We start from the raw sequence: 25,013 nt of genomic DNA, 5'->3' as shown, positions 1-25,013 counted from the left end.
CGCTGTACACATTCCTAATGTTAGAAATGTTTCATAAGTTTTCTGAATACAATTAGTTTCCTTGAAGGTCTGGATCCAGATAAGCAAACATGCCAGAAAGTATTCTTTATTGACTCAGGGAAGATGCAGCTCAATTTTAGGCCACTTTCCCATTGGATGTTGTTTCTTAACAAATTAACTTAAATTAAGTAGAGGTACTTGTAAGAACAGAAAGAAATGCTCTTGAATGATTTGAGCTTAAGTGTGTCTTTCAGTTCATTGAAGAATCAGATTTCCTAATTTTTAACTCCTCAAATTTTCTGAATGGGGAAGATTTATTCTTTCTATAGCTAGCATTTGGCATGCTTTAACTTTAGCATTTTAATGGATTTTATAATAAAATAGAAGTTTTGCCTCTTAAAGTTCTAGAAATGCTTATTAACATATTTAACAGCTTCCAAAGATGGCTGCTAGTAGAGATGGGACATAGCACGGACACATTTGCGAACTCTAGCAATTTCTTTTATGGTCCATTTATCACAATTTGTTAGTGATTATAGAAACATTATAGAATGGTCCAGAGACATTTAGTGGGTGGTACTTAATTTGTTATCACAAAAGAAGATAGCAGTCATAAACTATAAACAATGTTAATTGTAGTTAGCTCAGTCACAGCTTGCCACTCATTGAGTGTAGTGAAATCACCTGAAGAGTTTGGTCCCTGTGGTCTATTTCAGGTGCCCATAGTACGATGGTTTCTCATATCTTGGTGTAGTTTCAACTCATTTCCCTATACTCTAGGCCTTCGTAGTGCAGGAGGATCCAATGGAACCTTTTTAGCATATGTATTAGGTTTTCATTAGCCTTTTTTCCAATTAAGAAATGTGTCCTCACAGTGGCTACTGTAAGTAATAATTGTTAAATGTGTTTTGGATACTAAAATATTAATTAAAATAAAGAGGGGTTAAACTTTGGTTTATTCACATTTTAAAAAAAAGAACATCTGAGCTGCCCAAAGTGATTGTAAAACTACTTTCCAGGTAAAGATAGTATTTTACTCTCATAGTTCACGTAGAGCCATTTAATTTTTCCTTGGTGTGCTTATCACAACTTACACACAATCCAAGAAAATAGAGTGAAATGCAATTCTGTGTTTCCACTCACAATTTAATATGTTCATAGTGTCTATTAGATACATTTGGTCACAAATACTGTGAACCACATTGAGATACACAATCATCATCTAAATGCCAACAATATTGCCCTATGCCTGGTTACAAATCTTTTGCTTTTCCTAAACTATTCAGTTTGAAAATACTTACAACTGTCGACCATGGTGTGGCTTGGTGAGCCATCATGGAGGACGCAGCCTAATCGAGCTCCGTGTGTCCACACCATAATCCATTCATAATCCTACCTTAATCCTTCCCAGAGGAGTCAAATATCGCAGTTGCAGGTCCTACATCCGTGTGGCATGCAGAGATCACCCGACGCTCGAGGTGGCCGAGCTGCGACACCAGTTTCCCTGGCAAGAACGCACCAGCGAGGCACAGGCAGGATCCTCCTCCCGGTGCTCCAGTCGCTGCATGGGGTGACACGGCGTTGCTCGAGATCAGGTCCCGACTGGGGACGAGAGCAGCGGAGGAGTGGTGTGCTCCCAGACGTCTGGAGCCCAGGGTGTAGACTAGCGGAGCAAGCCTTGACTCGGCAAGAGGAGTGGCTGCCCCTCCTCCTCACCCAGGGCTCCGCCATCTTCTCTGCGCGCTTGCCTGAGGGCGTGGCATGCCCCCTTGGGTGGCGGTAGTGCTGAACACCTGATTTCCCCATGCTGCGGGGCTGTGGGGGCCATCCCGACCCAGTCGTTGCTTAATCCTGAGTTCCTGGACTGGCCAGGTGTGGCCAGGGGACTGCGGCTGAGCCCTGGAGTGACAGGCCTGCATCGGAGGCGGATCGGGGGATGCTCGGGCTGGCTCATGGCCCCGGGTGGTGAGCGATTGGCCCACATAACAACCTGCTGCCTTACAACTATGTTGGCGCTCCCCCCATCCTCCTACACCTGGGGAGGCTCTAAGCAGGTGTGTAAGCCTGACTGAAGCCCCTGGAGGTCGCTAGTGACTGGATCTTCTTGCTGGCTGGCCTTGGTGCAGCTACAGCAACTTTAGTCTCCCTCCACGATGGGCAAGGCTAAGCCTGGTGAGGCAGGACCCAAGCAGGGCACCCTCAACCAATTCTCTACGCCCACTGGAGGCTCCATGGGCAGCGAAGGGACAAGTTCAGCACCTGATAACGCAGCCCTCCTGGCAGCGATCAACAAAGCAAGGGACATGTTGGACACCAAGATCGGAGCAGTGGGGTCCGAGGTCTCATTCCAGTGCGAAGACCTTTGCAAGACTGTCGATCGCATCACTGATGTGGAAACAAGGGGCTCGACCGTGGACGATATTGTTTCCATCCTCCAAAAAAAGATAAAAACAAACTCACAGTGGTGTCACAGGAGTTGACTTCCAGGGTGGAGGATGCAGAGAGCCGAGCGAGATGAAGTAACCCACGAGTTGTGGGCCTGCCGGAAGGCTGTGAGGGTGTTTCGATGACTGGCTTTATCACTCGGTGGCTCACGGATCTCATGGCGAAAGATCTCCAGTCCTCGGCCTTTGTGGTGGAGTGTGCTCATAGGTCCCTGACACAAAAACCTCCCCCGATGCGGCTCCCAGGCCGGTCATCTCCAAGATCCTGAACTATGCCGACAGAGATGCAATTTTTATGCCATGCCAGGACTCATAAGGACAGTTTTCAACATGAGTCCCACTTCTGCTTTTATCATGTACTTCATGCAGGGTTCACCAGGGGATCCAGAGGGGTCGTTTTTCTAATACATCGCAGGGCCCAGTTTCGGCGCATAATACACAATGCTGATCCTGGAGATCGATTTCTCTTTGTCACAGGTATGTTGTCTGGGTAAACATAGGCAGTATTTAAACCCCTCCCCCACTAGGGACAGCCTTTATTGATAAGATCTAGGGAATCTGGGGGGATGTACCTGAGGGCATGATCCTGCTAGGGGGTGACTGGAACAACACGATGGGGTCACTGGACCGATAACCCACTCCTACCGGGCCCCACAAAATTGCATACACTGGTCTCCAACCTGGGTTGGGCTGATATCTGGCAAGAATATCACCCCGCAGAACATAGCTACACATATTTTTTCACAGTACCTGGGTCACAGTCCTGTTTAGACTATTTCTTTGTCCCTCAGATGTTTCTTCACATATTTTCACAAGTGGGGCATCTGCCCCGTGGGCTCTCCTACCAATCTCCAGTCACCATGCAGTTCCACACATGCTCCCGCAAACCCCCCTTCTGTGGCGCATGTCTCTCTGGCATCTGAGGTGCCCTGCTTATCAAGACATGCTTCACACAGCGATCAATATCTACCTGGATGACAATGGTCCCTCTGCCCTTTCCCGGTGTACCTTATGGGAGGCCCTAAAGCCAACGATCCGGGGTACTGAAATTAGTTATCGCAGAAAAGAAAAACATGCAAGGCACGAACAACTATTGGCTTTAGAGTTAAACCAGACAATATTGGCTTTGCAGCTTAACTTGGACCCTAGCCCTTCTATACGGTGAAACCTGATGCAGGTGCAACAGGAACTACAGCAATATCTCATGGGTGAGGCCAAGGAGATCTGGGAGGCGTCAGATCATCGGGTGTATCAATGGGGCGACAAATCCAGCAGGATGCTCCATCGGCTCTGCCAAGCAGATACTTCCCCGGCGATCGTACCCACCATTCGCGGCATTGATGGGTCCTTGTACACGTCACCGGAGGATGTTGCGCGGGACTTTGCGAGACACTTCACAACTCTCTATGCACGAAAGACCAGATCGCGTCCGAACTCATAGCGGAGTTTCTCGCTGACATTCTGACTCAGCGACTCCCTGATCATCTCTGTGAGCAAATAGAGGCCCCAAATACAGTAGATGAACTGACTGGTCCCCTCAGCATGCTCCACCCTGGGCATGAAATGAAATGAAAAGAGAATTTATAAAGCGCGGTAGATACCCTAAGGCGTCCTAGCGCTACAGATTGAGGCGTGCTGAAGGAAAGAAGGGAGTTAATCAGAGTGAGAAAAGTAGAGTTTTTAGCTGCTTGCGAAAACAAAGCAGGTTCGGTTCTGAGCGCAGGTTGAGGGGAAGTGAGTTCCAGAGTTTTGAGGCATTATAAGAAAAGGACCGGCCTCCACATCTGGATTTTTTTATCCTGGGGACTGTCACCAAAGAGGAGGATGATGATCTGAGGTGTCTTGCAGGATTGTGTGGAGTGATCAAAGAGTGATTTATGGACGGGCCAGTTTTCCAGTAGGCCTGATGGGAAATACAGAGATTCTTGAACTCAATTCTTTGTCTCACTGGCAGCCAGTGGAGGGTCCTCAGACCGGACTTTATTGAGAGGCTCCGGGGAATTTGGAGAAGAGTCTGTGCCGCGGAGTTCTGCCCAATCTGGAGAGTGTCAAGAGTAAATTGAGGGGCACCCAGGTACAGGGCATTTCCAAAGTCTAGTGTGGAAAGGACGAGACCGTGTACCATTATTTTCCTAGCTTCGAAGGGCAGTAAGGAAAGGATCTTCCGTATTAGCCTGAGTAGGCCAAAGCAGGTTGCCGATAGTTTGGTGGCTTGGGCATTCAGGTTGAGAGATTTATCGAGCCATATGCCGAGGCTCTTAATTTTTTCTTTGGGGGAGGGAGGTGGCCCTAGTGAGGGGGGCCAGAGTGACTTGAGAGCTAGTGGGCCTTTATGGATTCCCTTTGGAATTCCTATGGCCGAACATACACCTCTTGGGGTCCCATTTGTTGCCGACCATCCAGGAGGCCAGAGATCTTGCCTTTCTGCCCAGGGATTGGCAACACGCAGAAATGGTGGTATTTTCAAGCCCGTCGGCCCGCCAGATTACCCCTTCTCGTACCGTTCTATCTCTCTTATAAACTTTGAATCCAAATTGTTGGGGAAAGTCCTGGCTGATCGCCTGCTTGCATGTGTCGCAGATCTGATACACCGCGACCAGTTGAGTTTCATGCCGCAAAGAGCCACTCACCACAATATCCCTAGAGTACATAATGCAATGGCAGCGGCCCAGCGCTTGGTCGGCTGGCCGCCATGCTCCTCATCGATATTGACAAAGTGTTCGACTCACTGAGCTGGGTGTATTTTTTTCAATTGCGCTTCCTGGCATATATACGCCTGTTATACACTGACCAGACAGCGTCTGTACGTATTGCGGGGCATCGCTCTCGCTCCTTCCCCATTCAAAGAGGTACCCGACATGGCTGCCCCCTGTCCCCATTATTGCTTGCCCTTGAAATTGAGCCCTTAGCGGCGTGGGTCAGAAGTGAGCCGGTACTCCCGGGTTTTGACTGGTCACGGTCGAGATCTGACCGCATTGCGTTATACGCGGACGATGTCCTCTTTTTCATAAAGGATCCCTGGCATTTTGGGCCCTGCATATTAGAAATCCTCAGGGTGTTCAGAGGAACTACAGGCTTACACAAAAATCCCACCAAATCTATACTATTCCAAGTGTGTGGACACCAGGGTCGCGATGCATGGGCCTCACAATTCTCCCAGGCCACTGATGGTTTCAAATATCTCTGCATTTTTGTGTCCCCTTGCCCCAAAGTCTCCTGGGCGCAAAATATCACCCCACTGTTAACAAGCCTCAATGGCGAAACAGCATTTGATCTTCTTTCCCCCTCTCCCTATGTGGTTGCTCAGCCATTTTTAAAATGGTGTCATTGCCCCGGATCTTATATTGCCTCCAAACTTTTCATACCCTATCCCATGCTCCTGGCTTGCACAAGTTGCTACCATACAAAAATAAATTCCTCTGGAATGGCAGTTCAGTCAGAGTTGCTCTCCGCACCTGTGCGCAATCTACATACTGTGGAGGGATTGCAGCAGCAGACATTTTTTAAATTATATAGCTTCTCACATCCTTGTGCTGAATGAATGGTGGTATAACTCCCTCACGGATCCAGCATATTCAATAGAGCTTGCGGCGATGGAGCGGGTTCCCCTCCTTCATTTATTATACAGTACCGCACTCCTGGAGTGCATGCCACCGGCTGGTAGAGTTGTGATACAGCTTTGGCGGGCTAAAATCCGACAGATGGCCTGAATGGGAAACTTACCCAGAAAACTCCCCCATGACAGGGTACATACTGCCGTTCAGTGGCCGCCCTGAAGGGGTTCTGGGGGTGGGACCTTGTGGGGATCTCGAGCCTCTGGATGTTTTAAGGGGCACCACATTGAAAACCTTTCAACAACTACAGACCGACTTCGACCTCCATAGGACCCAATTTTACAAATTTCATCAACTTCGACATGCACTCACCCCCCTGATTCGCACACTGGAGACACTCCCTGAATTTCACACCCTGGAGAGCCACCTGCTGATGGGTGATCTTGGCCTCCAAAAGATCAGGCAAATATATCAGACTCTGACTACCCACACACCAACTACCCTCGAAAAGACACGACTTGCGTGGCAGGCTGACATTCCAGACCTGACTATTGACGACTGGGTGGAAGCCATCGCCAGCCCAAGGGGTTCGGCGGTCTCCAGTGCCACACACTATCACCTGATACAGTTCAAATACCTCCACTGGGTGAATTATACCCGGACTCGACTCTGGCGAATGGGAGTTATTCAGTCCCCTGCATGTCTGAGGTGTGACCGGGAGGAGGGGACATTTCTACACATGGTATGGAGCTGCATGGAGTTGCAACCCTTTTGGCACAGGATTCGGTCCTGCCTGAATGAGGTGCTGTCGTGGGAGCTCCCGCTTGACCCGCGACTCTTCCTCTTACATAGCACTGACGACATTGGGGGAAATCGGTACAAGCAGCCCTTATTGTTTAAAGCTCTTACCATCGCCAAGAGGGACAAAGCGTAACTATGGAAGGCAACATCTCCCCCGAACTTAGGTAAATGGAAGACCAACTTAGACAGATGTATGGGGGCAGAGATAGCTGTTTTCCTTGCCCCGGGCTGCCCTGCAAATCACTGGAAGATCTGGACCCGATGGGCGACACATCAAGGAATCAAACTTCCCCCTCTGGCGGATACGGACAACTAAGTGGCGCCCCTTGATCTTTGTTACTCACTACTCTCTACTTCACCTCTACTGGGTAATGCAGCCCCATTGGTATGTGAATATTGATGCCGCTTTGCCATGTGTACTAGTATGGAGATCGAGAACTGACTGCATATTGTTTTTATTGTTTCACCTGCAAGTTTAGCAGGTGTTGATTAATGGTAAAAATGTGGTTATTTGTGCGAACATCATCCTTTTGTCTCCTACAGATCTTTGTGGGGCTGTTGTTCCTCCTCTCAAAGAATAACCCAATAAAATTTGTTGTTAAAAAAAACTGTTGAGCGGAGGGGCATGAATTGGTTCAATATCCAAAATTAGACAAGCAGTCGAACAGAAAAGAATGAGTAGTGTTTTGTCGTGTCATGTAATTTTGTAATGTACTAAATACGACTTTTGCTGGACAAATAATTATGGTTGTTATATGTTTGAAAATTCAAAAAATATATATATTTTTTAAAACTTAAAATTGCTGTCTCATATGATCCAAAATAAAGGAGTTACTAATGTGGCTCATTGTAAGATTTGTTAAAAGATTTTATAGTGATACTCTGTCAACTATTATTTATAATGCATGTTGTGGCTGACACACAATGTCAGCTTTGAACCTACCTCAGCTGCTCACAAATCTAAATTGAAAATGTTTCAATTCTGGAAGTATGAGTCTGTGAATTAAACATTACTAAGGTGGGTGGAGGGGGTGTGGCCAGCAGAGTGCCTTTGACACTACCGTTCTCCCTTCACCCCACTTTTCTCTGCAATCTCTCACTAAATACCAGAGTCTATAGTGGACATTTTCTTTAATATATTGTGATGTCAGGGCACCCCTGTAAACTTGCCTGAATCCCATTAGGTTCCAGCATATTGGTCAGGATATGGATGATTTACTGAAGCAAAATGGAGATCAGCCTCAATTTATCTTCTACTGCAGCATCAACCATTCCATCTCAGAATTCTTTCCCTATAATCCTATTCCATTTCATCTTCTTCCTGTCTTTTGGTACTGAGGAACATATTGGCCATTTATTTCAAATTAACACTGGTCAGTAGACCTTGATAGTAGTCTGACAGGAAAAGGGGTAACAACAATTTAAACCTTAAGATGCTGTGTGATCATTAAGACCAGACAATAAAAGTCTGAGTCAATAAATTGAAAGTTAAAGTTTCATTACAAACTCACAGACAGACTGATATATAACAATCTCAAGAACATAGTATAGAAATGCAAGATTACCAAAGCAAGACCAAAGTGTTGTACTATATTGGTCCTTAACAGCAAAGATCATATAAGAAGTTCTGTGGCTGCATTACAAGATAAGGATTAGATGAATGGTTTTGATCCTTCTGCCCATATATGGAAACATTTGCAACATCTTCTAAACCCTACACTAAACTAAGCATAGGGAAAACCTATTGAAGCAAGAAAGTTGTCATTGTCAGAACCTTTGTAGAAGTTCTGTAGGTAAGGATTCATGCATAGCATGAAGCCACACAATCAGAGATGTCAAGAGAGGTCAAGCATTTTGCTATGTAGGAGGCTTTTTTACCGATTCGGTATATAACGAATAGGTATTTAAAGATTCGGTATTTACCGAATCATCATTTACCGATTCAGTATTTACCGAATCGGTAAATAAGATGTAGGAAGCACTGTAAACAATGCTTCCGGGATTTAAGAATTCGTTATTTACCACCAACTATTAGTTGGTGGTAAATAAGGAATTCCTATGTAAATGCATAAATGTGCATTTACGCCTGTCCCATGTGACAGACATACATGCCCTTAGGGTATGTATGTATGCCACATGTGCACACCAGCACTAATCAGGAGTGCAACAGGGTGTCAAAGTGAAACCCTGCCACCCTTGACTTTTTCCCAATTCTACCGAATCGGTAATTACCGATTCGGTAATTGACATTCATTCCTATGGGCCTCCAGGCCCATAGGAATGAATTGCAAATACCGAATCGGTAATTACCGATTTGGTAAATACCGAATCTTAACGATTCGGTATTTTTTACCGATTAATTACCTACATTGCATTTACCGATTCGAAAATACTGAATCGGTAAAAATCAGTATTTTCGAATCTGTAAATTAAAACTACCTACATCTAGCCCTAAATGTCTTGAATGTGAGCTCAAAGCCCACAATCATGTTAATTTAACAGTTTTCCTAAGCGCATATTAATTCTGCAAGCTACATATAATCCAATAAGTAAATCTTTAACAAGGAAAATTAAGCTATTGTATACTGTACTCATATGCGGAACAATAAATTATGACATGTATTATTAAAAACAAAAACTGGTCACAATTCATAAACAGAGCATTGAACACACATATGATTCCTGTGCACTGCATTGATTGCATTAGAGCGCACTACCTTACACTCTTAATCTATAGAAGATTAATCTCAGCAATCCAGATGTTTCTGAAAGGAAAAAAGGTTAATATGCACACACATAAAGGTCAAAAACACACAATAAATGCACTTTCTATACCTTTGTTGCACCGTATCTCATTATTATTATTATTATTGTGTTCACACATGTACATAAGGATAAAGGTAGATATACATATATATATATATATTACCTACTGGCGGTCGCCAGTAGGTATATATAGTTAGGATTTTTTCTCTATGGGATTTTTGAAAATTCTATGTCTAATAACTTTGGCGTTTGTGGACGGAATTGGCTGAAATTTTCAGGAAAATGGAACATTTTGTTTCTGAGCAGCCCCTGACAATTTGGGGGGGTTTCATCAAGGGGGGGCCGAGAAAAAAGGGGGGTCCCAAAACACATTTTTCCCATGTTAATATTCATAGGGCGGTTGGCCTCACTTTTAGCTCGAACGGCTGAATGGATTTGCACGAAACTTGGCAAAATTGTAGGGACTGTTAGCCTGATGTGCCTTTGCTAGGTCTCAATATATGTGCTCCAGTGGATTTTGAGTAATTTAGGTTCAAAAAAATATATATATCTGGGCGGAGCCTAACCACACATCTGATCTGATTGGCTGTCAGCACTTCATCCAAGAAGTGTTGGCAGCCATCTTGGGACCAATATACATGATAGCACCTCATTAAAAAGCATTGTAGTTAATAGAGGGTTTTAGGACTTTAGTTACATTATAAATCATTTGTTGATGGTACCATACTCGTTTTAGGAATTGTGGTGGGTTCTAAGGTGATTTTACCATGTGAAAAAACCTTCTGCTGTGATATCATGAATATTGTTTGAAAGAAAACTAATATCTCATGATTTTCCCACAGTGGTTTGGAAGGGGATCTATAAGCTAAACTGAAAGCATATTTTCTGTAAATTCACATTATCTTTCTCAGTCATGTGAAAATGAAGTCTGACATTCTCAGTAAAACATGTACATCCAACAAGGACAGAGACTGTCAGTTGATTCCTTTGTGTTCTACTGCAGCCTCCTAGAGTGTTCTAAAGAACAACTAGAGCGCTAACAGTCCTACTTATTACAAAGGTATGGCACACCTGAAGCCATCTTGATTGGAATAAAGTGGTAACTCTTAAAACATTTAATTTAAAAAGAAACAACATGAGGGGGTATATTTTGCCATTGAAAGTATGATTAGTGCTGCAGAAAGAAAAATTAGGGCACATTTTGAGTGACTTTTCAAATCCTCTTCTATTTCATTAAAAAATTCTGACATGCAGTCTCCCAAAATGGCCACCAGAGACAAAAGAGCCCAAATGTAGCCCAAATATCACCCAGATGTAGCCCAAGTATAGCCCAATGACAGAATGTCCCAGAGTGTTCTAAAGAACAACTAGAGCGCTAACAGTCCTACTTATTACAAAGGTATGGCACACCTGAAGCCATCTTGATTGGAATAAAGTGGTAACTCTTAAAACATTTAATTTAAAAAGGAACAAAATGAGGGGGTATATTTTGCCATATGAATTATGATTAGTGCTGCAGAAAGAAAAATTAGGGCACATTTTGAGTGACTTCTCAAACCCTCTTCAATTTCATTAAAAAATTCTGACATAGTCTCGCAAGATGGCCACCAGAGACAAAAGAGCCTAAATGTAGCCCAAATATCACCCAGATGTACCCCAAGTATAGCCCAATGACAGAATGTCCCAGAGTGTTCTAAAGAACAACTAGAGCGCTAACAGTCTTACTTATGACAAAAGTATGGCACACCAGAAGCCATCTTGATTGGAATGAAGTGGTAAGTCTGAAAACACTCAATTTAAAAAGGAACAACATGAGGGGGTTAATTTTGCCATAGAAAGTATGATTAGTGCTTCAGAAAGAAAAATTAGGGATCATTTTGAGTGACTTCTCAAATCCTCTTCTGTTTCATTAAAAAAATTCTGACATGCAGACTGAAACATGCACTTTGAATACCAGCAGCAGACGTCCCTGGTGAGCAGTAGCTTTACTACAGTGATCTAATGTGCAACTAGAGTGCTAACATTCAGAATTTATGGCAAATGTGTGACACATCTGAATGCCTTCTTGATGGAACCAAAGTAAACAAGCATTGAAAATGCAATAGATCTCGCCCTCGTTTAAGTTAAAGCCATTCTGTTTGTAATGAGGTGGCTTTTTAGCTTTGCTTTTATTAGTGTTTTTTCAACTTTCATGTAAATAACGCACCGTTTTCACCAAATCGACTTTGCCCAAGCACACCCTTCCCTTCGGCCAACAAATCCCAAAAATTCGGCACACCTGCCGATCCACTCTCCCTACAGCTCACCCAAGCCCCGTCCCTCTAGCGCAACTGGAACACCCCAAATTCACCTTCTCCATGCGCACCAAAAACTCCCATTGAATAACATGACAATTCGCTACTCCGCACAAAAATTGCTCTTTAAAGCACTTCCACTGCTCCGATCCGCTTCAAACTTGGCTGGACACTAGTTCCAACGATTCCCTAACATCTCACCAAAAAACAGCCCAATCCATCCACTGGAACGGGGACGAATTTCAACCCGAATACGCGCCCCCCGCAAACACAAAAAAAGCCATAAAACGGCCAAATCTCGACCAAAAACCGCCAAAATCCCTCAAAACCTTGCCAACACCAATACGCACGAAACTGAACCGGCCCCTCAGCCCTAGGCTCCGGGAACCCTACTTAATTGACCCAAAAGCCCTAAAAAAGCAACATAATACACACGAAAACGCCCTAACAACCCTAAAATGCATATAAGTATATGTATGCATGCATTTATGTTTGTATTTATATAGATATACAGATGATATATGTTTATATATGTATGTATATATATATATTCACTGAAAAAACCATAGGCTATAGACCATATATAGTTAGGAATTAGCATTTACAAAACCTTGAAAATTCACTGAAAAAACCATAGGTTATAGACCATATATAGTTAGGAATTAGCATTTACAAAACCTTGAAAATTCACTGAAAAAACCATAGGTTATAGACCATATATAGTTAGGAATTTGCATTTACAAAACCTTATTTTACTCACACAAAACCATTGAAATTCCATATATAGTTAGTTGCACTAACTATATATCGCGCACCCGCAATCCACTGCTGATGATGTCACATATTACATCATTCATGACATGGTCAGTGACATCACTGATGACATCACTGATGACATCTCAAATGACATCACTGATGACATCACTGATGACAACATCCAGTGACTGTATGTTTCTGTAAAGTTAAAATATGTCTTACATATTGAAGAATGAGTGGATGTATAAGTGTCTGGATGAAGGATTTAGTAGGTGCATGACTGACTGTATGAGTGAGTGATTAAATGTGTCTCACTGAGTGCATGGGTTAGTGACTAAACTGTCTTAATTTGTGCATCATTATGTCTGTTGTTCTGTAAACTGTTGCATGTGTTGATAAGTAGCTATATGAGTAACTATATGGGTTATTGATTGGTTGCCCAAGTATTTGTATGGGAGACTGAGTGTGTGTGTGGGTGGCTGGGAGGTGTATGACTCTGTGCATAGATGTGTGAGCAGTTGATTCACTAGATGTATGGTTTCAAAAGTGCATGTGGAAACAGCTGTATGGGCGGTTGACTGTGTGCATGAGTGTATTGGTGAGTGAATGGATATCTCAGTGCTACATGTCAAAGTAAGTACATATGTAAAACACAGTACATGTGAGAGTTGACATATATAAATAACTGTGCATAAGAGCCAGTGAATGTGTGAGTGGCTGTATGGATCATTGTGAACTTGTATCAGGGATTGTATAAGAGAGTTAATATGTGTTAGTATATGTTTGAATAAGTAAAGTTTGTATAACTGTATAGTTGAGGAAATGGAGGTGTGATTGATTCTTTGATTGACTGACTAGGTGTGTGAGTAACTCCATGGATGAGTGACAGTCTGTGAGTGTCTGTTTACACTGATTGTATCTAAGGTTATATTAGAGTCTGAAGAGGTTCATCGTATTATCACATGAATGATATCATCAGTGATGTGATCAGTAATGTCAAATGAGATGTCATCAGTGATGTCATCAGTGATGTCATTTGAGATGTCATCAGTGATGTCATTTGAGATGTCATCAGTGATGTCATCAGTGATGTCACTGACCATGTCATGAATGATGTAATATGTGACATCATCAGCAGTGGATTGCGGGTGCGCGATATATAGTTAGTGCAACTAACTATATATGGAATTTCAATGGTTTTGTGTGAGTAAAATAAGGTTTTGTAAATGCAAATTCCTAACTATATATGGTCTATAACCTATGGTTTTTTCAGTGAATATATATATATATATATATATATATATATATATATATATATATATATATATATATATATATATATATATATATATATATATAAATATATATTTGACCAGCAAACTTTGTAGAAATTGCACTCCTGAACACGAAGCTTTTTGTTGTAAAGCGTCTTTATTCCATAATTGAAACAGCCACCATCACCCACCAACTTTTCGAACAAACAACTGCTAATATGCTGTATATAGACGAGAACGAATGTCTTAATAATTGCATAATTTAACAAATACACCCAACTCAGAAAAGGACAATGAATGCATAAACAATCGCTTTTTTCAATAATGATAAATGTACCGTAATCTGCGAAAAGTAAATGCAAGATAAGTTACATGCATTCTATACACTTGATAAAGTTTTATTTGAAACGAATTGAAAAGAAAAAAATGTGTATAAGGAGGCTGATGTCTTTATAAAAATACAGGGACCAGAATGCACTGTTCTGGCCTTTTAATTTAAACCTATAAATACTGAAAGTAAAGAAGGACTCACAATACAGTGAGAAAGAACATTTTTTGTTCGAAACGTTGGTGGGTGATGGTGGCTGTTTCAATTGTGGAATAAAGACGCTTTAAAGCGAAAAGCTTCGTGTTCAGGAGTGCAATTTCTACAAAGTTTGCTGGTCAAAGATTTCACGGGGCTTGGTCTGGTCTCGGAAATTGCATCCGCTATTCTGCTAGCGCGCCGGTTAAAGACTGTTTGGTGAAAGGATATATATATATATATATATATATATATATATATATATATATATATATATATATATATATATATATATATATATATATATATATATATATATATATATATATATATATATATATATATATGGCTTCGCCAAAAGTAAAAGGATTGAGCTAAAATTATGCTACTCCAGCTCTGATATTGTGATAAAGTGTACCCCATCAGTGACATGACTACTACATCCATCTTTTAGCATGCAATACATATTATCATAGCCTAGCCTTTCCCAGCTCCTGTTCTAAAGCTGATGCAGTAACATTTCTTTTTTGTTCTTAGAAAATAGCTAGCACTCCTTTGCTACTTTGCTTGAAACCTGTAGAGATTGCATTTGCTGTACTATCTATTTGCGCTATAGAAACATCACATGCATACAAATATACATACTCTTTTTAACAATCGATTTCTCTTAACATTCAGCCACTAGCTTTTTCTTGGCCATGCTTGATCCCTCTTTCAACCCCCAGAAAAAATTCTCAAAAATGTTGTGGCTCACCTAAATAAAGTAAGTTAATTTTTTTAATTGGGCCTACATTTCGCAGACGCAGTTAACGTCACAGCATCCACGAGTTAACATGATCACTGCAATTACCCCTAATTCAGGTTCTTTTTGCTTCAAGTGTATCAAAACCAGAAGGCCCCCTTAATAAAATAGAGATTTCCTTAGTTCAATATGGCTATCAAAAACCACGTTTCAAAATCCTATAAATGCACTCTCTGAAGTTCTGTACTGCTGCCTCTGATGCTTAAGAAGGATCCTGGAACAAAGGCTGATTTCATTACTATCCCTTTCAAGATAACTATCAAACATGTTTTTTTGAAATGCCTTGTTCACCAAAACACCTTCAATTCACTTTTAGTAAAAATTGTAATATGTATATAAAAAAAAGATTATCAGTTTGCTGGTTTATGAAAATCAGTAATTTTACCAACATTATTTCCGTGCAGTATTTTTCTTTGAGAGGCTGTCAAATAGAGAAAAATATAACACTTCGTATTTTATTTTGAAAACTGTTATATTTATATCTGTCCATTCGAGTTGTTTCAAAAATCGATATCTTATTATTGCTTTGTTTCCCTAGACTATTGTACACCAGTTGTAAACATGTCTATTCTTTTCTCTGCAGCCGTTACTTGTGGCCATCCGGGTGCCCCTGCTAATGCTGTATTGACAGGAGACGTGTTTACGTATGGAGCCATTGTTCGCTATGGTTGCACAGCTGCTCATACTCTTGTAGGAAATTCAACAAGGGTTTGTCAAGATGATGCTCGTTGGAGCGGCACTATGCCTCACTGTTCAGGTATACATTTTTTGATAAACAAGAGTTGACATGTATAAAAGTAAAATCTGACTCTTATGCACATTGTAAAGATTACTTTTTCAAATCCTCTGCTTTCTTGTAAGTGAAAGGGCTAACGCATAAATTAAATATTGCATTCATCTGAGTGACTAGTAATTCACAGTATGTACCCACGATACAATTAGTTTATGATTACTTTATTCAATTTCAGTCACATGGCGCTGAGTTTAATCTATTGATTATTAGTTTCCAGTGTGTCTGATGCACTATATTTATTGTTTGAAGGCAATCTTTGGTAAATCTTTTTAAATTGACTTGTTAAAAAAAATGGTCATTTTGTCCCTACACAGACATATACTCTTTGGGTAGAAGGGTGTGATGAATTGTAGAGACATGTGACGCTTTAATCGTTGTCTTCAGATCACAAACATATTTTTAGGAGGATTTTCTTATGGTAGAATGCGGATGACACAAGCAAAAAACATATTCACACTCTTCTTCCTTAGATAACCCACCTCTCCAGCACAGACTAAGGGGCATATTATCGAGGGGGTTTATCTCCGCTTTTTTGGCTTTAAAAGCCAAGAAAGCAGAGATAAAATTATCTCCCTATTACCTAGCTGCCGCTAACACCAGTTAGCGACAGCTAGTAGGAGATAGCGACCATCTTGGGCCCCACTTTGCATGTCAGTGATATTTATCACTAATGAGATGCAAAGTGGGCGTGCCAAGATGTTAGAGACTGAAAACAGTCGCTAACATCGCTATCTCCTATTACCAACTTTTGGAGATATTCGCGCTAAGCGGGAATATCTCCAAAAGCTAACACCTGCCCTGAGCAGTCCTTAGCCATGTTATCCAATGGGAGGTGGATAACATGGCTAAGAGCATTAGCTCGCTAATGCATGAATATCGCGGACTTTTCAGCGATATTCATGCTTTGCGGCGATTTTTACCGCATACCAAGGTTTATTTGCGGTAAAAATCGCCGCAGCGCTGCGGTAAATTTTTGTCTCTAACCAAGCAATAGCGATAATTATCGCTATTGCTTGGTAATATGCCCCTAAGTTCTTTATTTCCAAAGTGTTAGTTAAGGAGTAAACATAATTTTGTTGAGCTTCAGAGCCTATGGTGAACGGTGTGGCAGCAGAGGTAGCTACCCTGAGAGATTTGCGCATGGGACTTTGCCAGACACCAAGCCTTATGGCCAAACTCTTTTCTGCCTAGCCATGGACCATATGCAGCGGGGTGAGCACAAAGCTTTGTCAGAAGCCATGCATGCAGTTAACTCCAACTGCTCAAGATCCGAGGCGAGAATTGAGCGCGGGAACTGGCCATGAGCAGCAGAGATTGGTCACTGGCTTTCTTTCACTCATATTGAAGAGAAACATATATTTTTTTCATTTTAAAACCATTTATTTTAGTTAAAGTAAGAGCCGCTTTTCTGTTTTCATAGACCTATTTTCTCTGTGATTTGAATTTTTGGGGGACAACAAAAATAGCTGTGGTGTCTTAACATTACTATTTAAAAAAAAAAGTAAAAACGGGGGAATAAAGAACTGGGGTAACTGAATAAAAATGCCTGCCACTTGCAGCTAAACCCCAATGCACGTGGCCTTTGACACTGCACTGATGTCCTATCTTGTGGTCAGGCCCTGTGCCAACTATGGCACAAGCAGGCAATTACTAGTAAAAATTGCCTTATGCTGCTGTGTTTACCTGCAGTGCCAAAACTGCAGGTAAGTCCTATAGGCAACCTACTGCAGACAGCCACATTTCTTTGTTTTTTGTGGGTGTTTTTTGCCTTTGTTTGATTGAAGGTTCTGATTGTGAAATCCTTTTTGATAAACTTATTTAAAACTATTTTCCTAAACTTCTTAATTTTAACTCATCACTTTTTAAAACTTTTATAAAAGTGCTGGTGATATTTCTCAAGTGATGAGTCAATGCCGAGGAGATCACGTCATGGTTCATTTCCCCGGACAAATGACCTGCCATTCATTGCGGTATGTTGAGAAAATAATTAGCCTTGATCTTCTTTCTCTTCTGCTCGTTGACGGAATTGTGCTGTTAGAGTCTCCTCCTTCATTTCTCCTGTCACTTCTTCTCCATCGGTATTCGGTAATACTCAGTCAGCTGCATGACTCTGGCGCCAAATGAGTATACCTCTGGATGTCTGTGCTGCATGACCTAGTCACATTAAGTGCACATGAAGTAAACGCACATACATTTTTTTTCTATCCTGCGGGGTGTGTAAAAAAATAAATCCACACCAGAGGTTCACATTTAGATTGTGGAAGACAGCAAAGATGCGCCACAGGTCCTGGTCTCATCCACTGTAAAAGGGCCCCTGCTGTGCACAGTGCATCCACCTTGGCTTTGTGCCCCACCCCCCTCAAGCAGGCCGTTTGAAGTAGGGGTGGACTACATGGACTAATTAGGGGTTAAGTCTTGTGCCCCATTTTGGGTCTTAGCCATGCTGTATAAAAAGGTAAATAATAAACAATTCAGGAGCAGAATTTCGCATTGCCACGTTCGTAGTATTTATGTATATTCTTTAATGGAAGCAAACGTTTTTATGGATACAATATTTGTTGAATATGCAGACCATTCCCATCTTGATGAATCAATAATTGATCACATAGATTTCGAATTTTTTTCCTCTCCAAAATCTACCACTCATGGTGTTTTAGCCGCTAGCTAGAGCTCAAAATTATTTGCTTACCCTCATAAATAGATGTGCATGATCAGCACAGAAAATATATGTTCATCTATCCCTCAAAAGATGAGCACTCGAAAACACATTCTGAGCATGCAGCACAGCCCCATCAGCCTCTGAATAAGAAAGGTACAATAAAGGCAAGAATCTGCTGAAATACATAATGTTGATTAAGAGTGTGAATGAGCTACGGAGGGTTAGACTTCACCTGACTCGGGCATATTTTGGAAATAGTGTAAAAAGACTGACATTAACATTTTGACCAGCCATAGATGTAAATTAACACAAAATAACCTACATGTTAAATAAGGGTATCAACACATGGATCTGAAGTTTGGAATAGAAGATGGAATAAACATTACAATGTAGGGAATGACATACCTATGGAAGCAAAAGAAACAGCATGCACATTCAAAAAGAGAGAAAGAAGAAGAGATTAGTTGGAGGTTTAATTCAGTCAGATGATCCTGAGTCGGGCTTATAAAACAAATAATATGTTAATATGAGATAAAAAAACGTTATGGTAAAGACGCCAACATTTCTATTATCACTGGTAACTACTGTAAATGTATTCTAATGTGGTATTTTCTTCCCAAAGAAATGCATTTTACTCTACCGATACAATGAGCTTAATCTGTGCTATGTTTTCTTTTAGATTAATTTAAATAGAACTTTTATCAGCATACTTTTAAGAGTAATATTCATGTTGTTTCATTTAAAGGCAAAACCCCTGGATTTTGTAGTGATCCTGGAATTCCAGCGCATGGGTCCAGAATTGGGGAAGAGTTCAAAATAAAGAATCTTTTGCGCTTCTCCTGTGAAATGGGTTACCTCCTCAGAGGATCAGCAGAACGGACATGTTTACTGAACGGTTCCTGGTCTGGAACACAGCCGGTCTGTGAAGGTAAAATTGCAGTTCCTAAAACTGAGTATCACTTTGGTGCAGCATTATGGATTTGAATGCTTCTATGAGCTATGAGAGTGAATAATACTACTATATATAGCTTACTAAAAATGCCTTGCAAACATTGTCCATTTACATGATCACTTTCATGTTATTTCAATTTAGTAACTAGGTTAGCAAATTGTGTGTTAACAACATCTGAGTGATTTTAAGTTTTGAGTTAAAAAACATCTGCAAGGCTAATGTGAAGGAGGTCGCAATGGTGTATTTCGTCTTCAAAGAAAAACATGACTTTGTATCCAGCATGGTGAAAATGATTAATTGATTGGTAGACCCTAGGCGAATTAGATGTCTAGTGTTTTTGTAGGAGATCAGTGGTAACAAGAACAGTTCAAAGAAGTGCTTCACTGCAGTTCAATTCTCTGTAAAAGTCACTGTCTCTCCAAAGGACCTCTTTTACTTTGAAGGAGAAACTGCAAGTTAATGATGAAAAATGTAAAATGTTTTTCAAATCACGTTAATCAGCTTATGCGAAATCCATTAAAATCCTTCCAATCCTAGTCCCCTCGTATACCTCCATAAATTGTCCAGAGATTTTCATTTTTGATTTGTGCTTTTATATCATTAGGGAAGTAATTTATTATGAGGAAACATTGCTAATCTGGGCCAAATTTATGTGGACAACATATAACAAAATGGTGGATGTGTTGCAGTGTTTATGTAAGATTCCATGTATCATGAGACCTATATACATAATGCAGGTGGTTTTGAGCGTCAGGTAGTGTTATACAGACAGAAAATAACTCCTTAGAGCACCCCTTCTGCTGTTTTCCAAAATGCCAGCTATAATAGAGGAAGAAGAGACATATATTGAAATGAAACAAATAATAAGGTGTTTCAATCCTTTTATGTATACGCTAAACAATGTTTGCGATCTAAATATTATTTTTTTTATTACTCCTATTCTAGACACATTTTCATGGTTCACTTTATTTGTTTTGGCAATCGATTGTGGTACATTTGCAGAATTGTAAAAATTTGAAGAAGAGCACTTCAACAGGGACATCTTTTTGTAGCACTGGTTTTGCAAGTACATGTGCATGTAAGTTATGTGGGTGTTAGCACTCCATGAACATCTTCCCAACCAAATTCAAAGGGATCTTTCTCTACATATGCACGATCCAAAACATTTACACATCTTCTGATCAAGTAGAACATTCGTTTAATGATCTTTATAACATTGTATGTATCATACATATTGATCCTATCCTTAGCATGGTTAGAATTTACAATAATGAAAATAATAAGTCCAAAAACAAAAAATTGCCATGGCAAATAGCCAATTTTCAAAAGGGACCCACCACAACGCACACTTCAGGCCTAGAAAGTATTTGCAATAAAAAAGGCGCTGGTCTGAATCTATCAAAACCGCATCTGGTACGTAGGGGGAATAGAAAGTGACACAAGAAAGGTTGATAAAAAGGACAACTATACAATATAACCAAGCCTGTGGAGAGTGTTCATCATAAAGGCTGCTGCAAATTAAGTCTGTACCATATTGGCCTAGAGGAAACAAAATTGCCATCAAATGATCCCTCATCCGAATTTAGTAAGGAATGATCTCTCCTAAGGGTGTATTACAGTTTCTAGGTGTGGTTTCAGACCCATTGAGGTCTGGGTCGCCATATTGGGTTTCACTTGTGCTTTTTGCAAGTCTATCTCTCTGTTCTCCTGCCTGACTACTAAGAATGACAGCCTAACTCAGGGTTTGTCCTTATCTCCTATTGAAGAGGGTGAAGTGAAGGACATTCTGCCAAGCTCCACTGTTGCACTAGAACTATAACAAAGCCAGGAAATATTAAGATCATGCTTACAAGATAAACAATCTTCACTTTTTGATCTATTTATTGATGCATGATTATTATTTCAAATTGAAATCCATAGTATTTTTACCTGGTCCTCAACAAAACCCAATCCCTGCTCTTTATATGTAAAGTAGTTTGGGCTGCTCTTTGGTGAGGCAAGGTGTTGTCAAACACGCTTTTCTTCCACTTAAAGGCTACTCACATTGCCATGCCCCAAATACCAGTGCCATATATTATAATGGGAAGGCAATTCCGTTTCTAGATTTCTAACAGAAGTGCAATGGGCATATTACCATTGTTGGATGTTAAGTTGAACAAAAATCCCACCAATTTGGAAAATTGTTGGTTTCTGGGTGTAAGACAAGGGTCCGACAGCTAGAGGTGTCAAAAGTGACACGCAGATATGAGAAGTGTTAGAAATCGGGTTATTGGGTGAGGGAGATGGAAGCCCAGTCAGACTATAACCACAGTCCTTTTCAGGGTAAACAGAACTCAAGACAAGACTTTGCATTGCAGCCCTCGCTGCTCCACATCAGAACCAACACAGACAGGCTCTACATTAGGCCTGACTGCCTTGTGTCAAGCTACCAGAGGGTTAAGCCCAGGTTAATTTAGGGATTTTTTGTGGTACACTCTGACACGGTTTAAGGGTTTTGCCTGAGTGGAGCTTCCACTCCCTTTAACCAATAACCCAATTTGTTACAAAAAGTGACGAATTTTCCTAATCGGCTTATTTTTATAGAGACACGTTGTGACGTCTGGCTGTTGGAGCCACACGCCTTGCTAAAAGTTGTTGTCTAATTTGTCTCCAGGTCTAATTTCTTAATAAAGAGAACACAAGCATCTGTCAGTTGTTTCAGACCATTCAGAGTACTGGACATTAGCACTGATTTGCCTAACTATAACAAAGCAGGCACAGGCTTCGTTTTAGCTACAGGCTTGACCTCCACATTTGCATTAAAAAAGAATAACATTTATTAGCATATAGCAAAAATAGAATGGTGGCCAAAGCACAGCCCTGCAGAAAGCCACAAGCTAATTTAAAGTATTGGTTCATTCCCCATGCTCAGCAAACCTCACGGAAGCAGTTAAATCACCATGTAGAGCACAACAAAAATCCACTAAGGTGGGATTCAATCCCCTAGTAGTTAAAACCCCCCACAGCTTGGAGCTGTTCATGCAAATGAAGGTGCTGCTAAGGTCCATGAAAGCCAAGTGCATTGTGCTAGATTTGGCAATGGTGTACTTAGTTATCAAGTGTAAATTTAAACATTGTTCTAAGGTCTGCTGGCCATCCCTAAATCCCTACTGGACTTCAGATAATATCGAAAAATTGGTTGTCAATGGTTTAATTCTATCTAGGATTAGTCTGTCAATGATCTTTACCACTGAGTCTAACAAAAATATGGGTTGGTAGCAAGGAGAATCCTAGCAATTGCCTTTTATTTCAATCAGCCCAAATTATAGCAATATGCCAGAAATTTAAAATGTTTGTAATATATCCATATATTCATATCCATATATATTTATCAACAGCTACCACTGCGTGTGAGATTGCACACACGGTGCTCTTTACCTTCCGGTTATAATTGCCTTCTGCAGCCTGCTTTTATTGATTTCCTGAATTACTCCATTCCCAAAGGCAGCAAACGCCTCTTATTCATGGGATTACACAATGGCACAGAAACGATCGCCAGTTCATCACTCTATTTATTTAATTAAGTGCAGTGGGCGTGGCTGATGATGGTGTCCATAGCATTTTGGCAGTCCATTCCGGCGAATTACACTCCCTTGAGTAGGACCCAGGCCCCTATGGCAGTTTTGCTTATTTGTATTTCCTTTAGTAGTATGGAATTTCAAAAAGCAGGCTTTCTGTTTCTTAGAACACAGTGCCGTCTGGAGATGGGTCGTCCTTCTCCACAGCCTTCTCATGACAATAGAGAATGGTGCTCCTATCCCATGGTCCTGGCCGCCGTGCATGACATTCATCAACAACCACCACTGCATTGAGATGGCACACATGGTGCTCTTTACCTTTCGGTTCACCCTGAACCCTAAAAATACCCCTGTACCCCAAAACCCATACCTATCCCTAAACCCTAAAACTACCCCTGTACCCCATAACCCAAAACTATATCTGAACCCTTAAAATACCCAAACACCCCAAAACATATACCTAAGCACCCCAAAACATATACCCCTATACCCATACTTACCTTATCCAAACATTTAAAAAAAAACATGCTTTTACCATTCATGCATTTACAACGAATTTCGTTGTAAATGTATGCGTAGTAAAAGCATATAAAATGTAATGCCATGCGTTATAATGTCTTTGCTAAGTCATGGTACTTTCGTAATGAAAGTATGCAGAGTGATGGTATGCGGAAAGAAAGTTGCGGAATAATGGGTGTTTACCCTCCCCCTTTAAGTACATTGGTGTCATGGCGGCCCACATCTCCAGCAACATACTCTTATTTTTTCACCACCCATTTGAAAAATGCACAGGTCTCTCTCATTGATGGCCGGCACCGACATACACTTTTAGACACACCTCCCACCATAAGTTCTCGAATTGCGAACTTTAGAGCTGGGGAGCTATGTTTGAATCTCAGCATCAGCTCAACATCCTGTGATTCCAGCAAATCTCTTTGTCTCCCCGTGCCTACCACAAATGAATGTGTTCTTCTGTAATGTAAATTGTGCTCATGCCATGTTGTCGAGTTCGCGCTATACAATATTGCAAGGAAAAATAAAGTAGGGAAACTCGAGTTCACACACTACTGAACGCGCTCTCTTAAGTGTATCAGCAGTGCACTGTGAATTAGAGCGTTTCACAGGCCTGTCACCGATAAGAAATGCTATCAAAACGAAATCCTACAAACCAATATACTATATACTACTGGCCGGCAGCAATTCATACCCGGACAACGTCGGGACGGGCTGACAGTATATATATATATATATATATATATATGGGTATACACATCAACTTTGTGTCCTCTTTTTTCCAACATCCTGGGGACTTTAGAGGTTACTCAAGGTTTGTTGATTTCCCTTAGGAGAGATAGAAAATAAGCAAAATATAGCTAAATGTAGTTTTTTTGGAGGGGAAGAAGAATGGGAAAAAGTGCTTCATAAACAGAGTCTGTTTTTGTTTCTAAATATCACATTAATGAAAGGTCTGTTGTGCTAAAATCACCATCTTTTAACACACAGAACTGTACCCAAAAACATTTTTCCCCCTCAGTGGTTGCATTTTTTTAAATATAAAGCCCATTTTTCCTAACGTCTGTGCTTCCAACCAACTTCTAGTTTGTGGTGGTAACTCGTGTGAATCCCATGGGTGATTCAAGAAAGATATAGATTTCTGGGAAGTAGACAAAATTCTAAATATATTAATGGGTCATTTGTGTAGATCCATCAAAGTGTTCCCAATGAAACTAATTGTTCAAATATATAAAAATATTGAAAATGAGTATGATAAAACTGCCATTTGTGACAAAGTTTTTATCTGTAACTTCTTCTCACCATGATGGATTTACAAAAGCAAT

The 25,013-nt window shown here is 40.9% G+C and overlaps 1 protein-coding gene across 1 annotated transcript in view; it reads left to right on the top strand.

Moving 5' to 3' along the window:
- Positions 1–25,013, top strand: part of CSMD1 (CUB and Sushi multiple domains 1) — a 3,932,590-nt gene that overhangs the window by 3,631,133 nt on the left and 276,444 nt on the right. Inside the window, exons 56-57 of the mRNA XM_086925641.1 lie at positions 15,798–15,971; positions 19,412–19,594. Coding sequence (XP_086781767.1) covers positions 15,798–15,971; positions 19,412–19,594 — 357 coding nt within the window. The remainder of the gene's footprint in view (positions 1–15,797; positions 15,972–19,411; positions 19,595–25,013) is intronic.

The sequence above is a fragment of the Lissotriton vulgaris genome, chromosome 6 (assembly GCF_964263255.1).
Source record: "Lissotriton vulgaris chromosome 6, aLisVul1.2, whole genome shotgun sequence".
Classification (NCBI taxonomy): Eukaryota; Metazoa; Chordata; class Amphibia; order Caudata; family Salamandridae; genus Lissotriton; species Lissotriton vulgaris.
The sequence above is the reverse complement of the archived record's forward strand: the minus strand, read 5'-3'. Positions and strand labels throughout refer to the sequence as shown.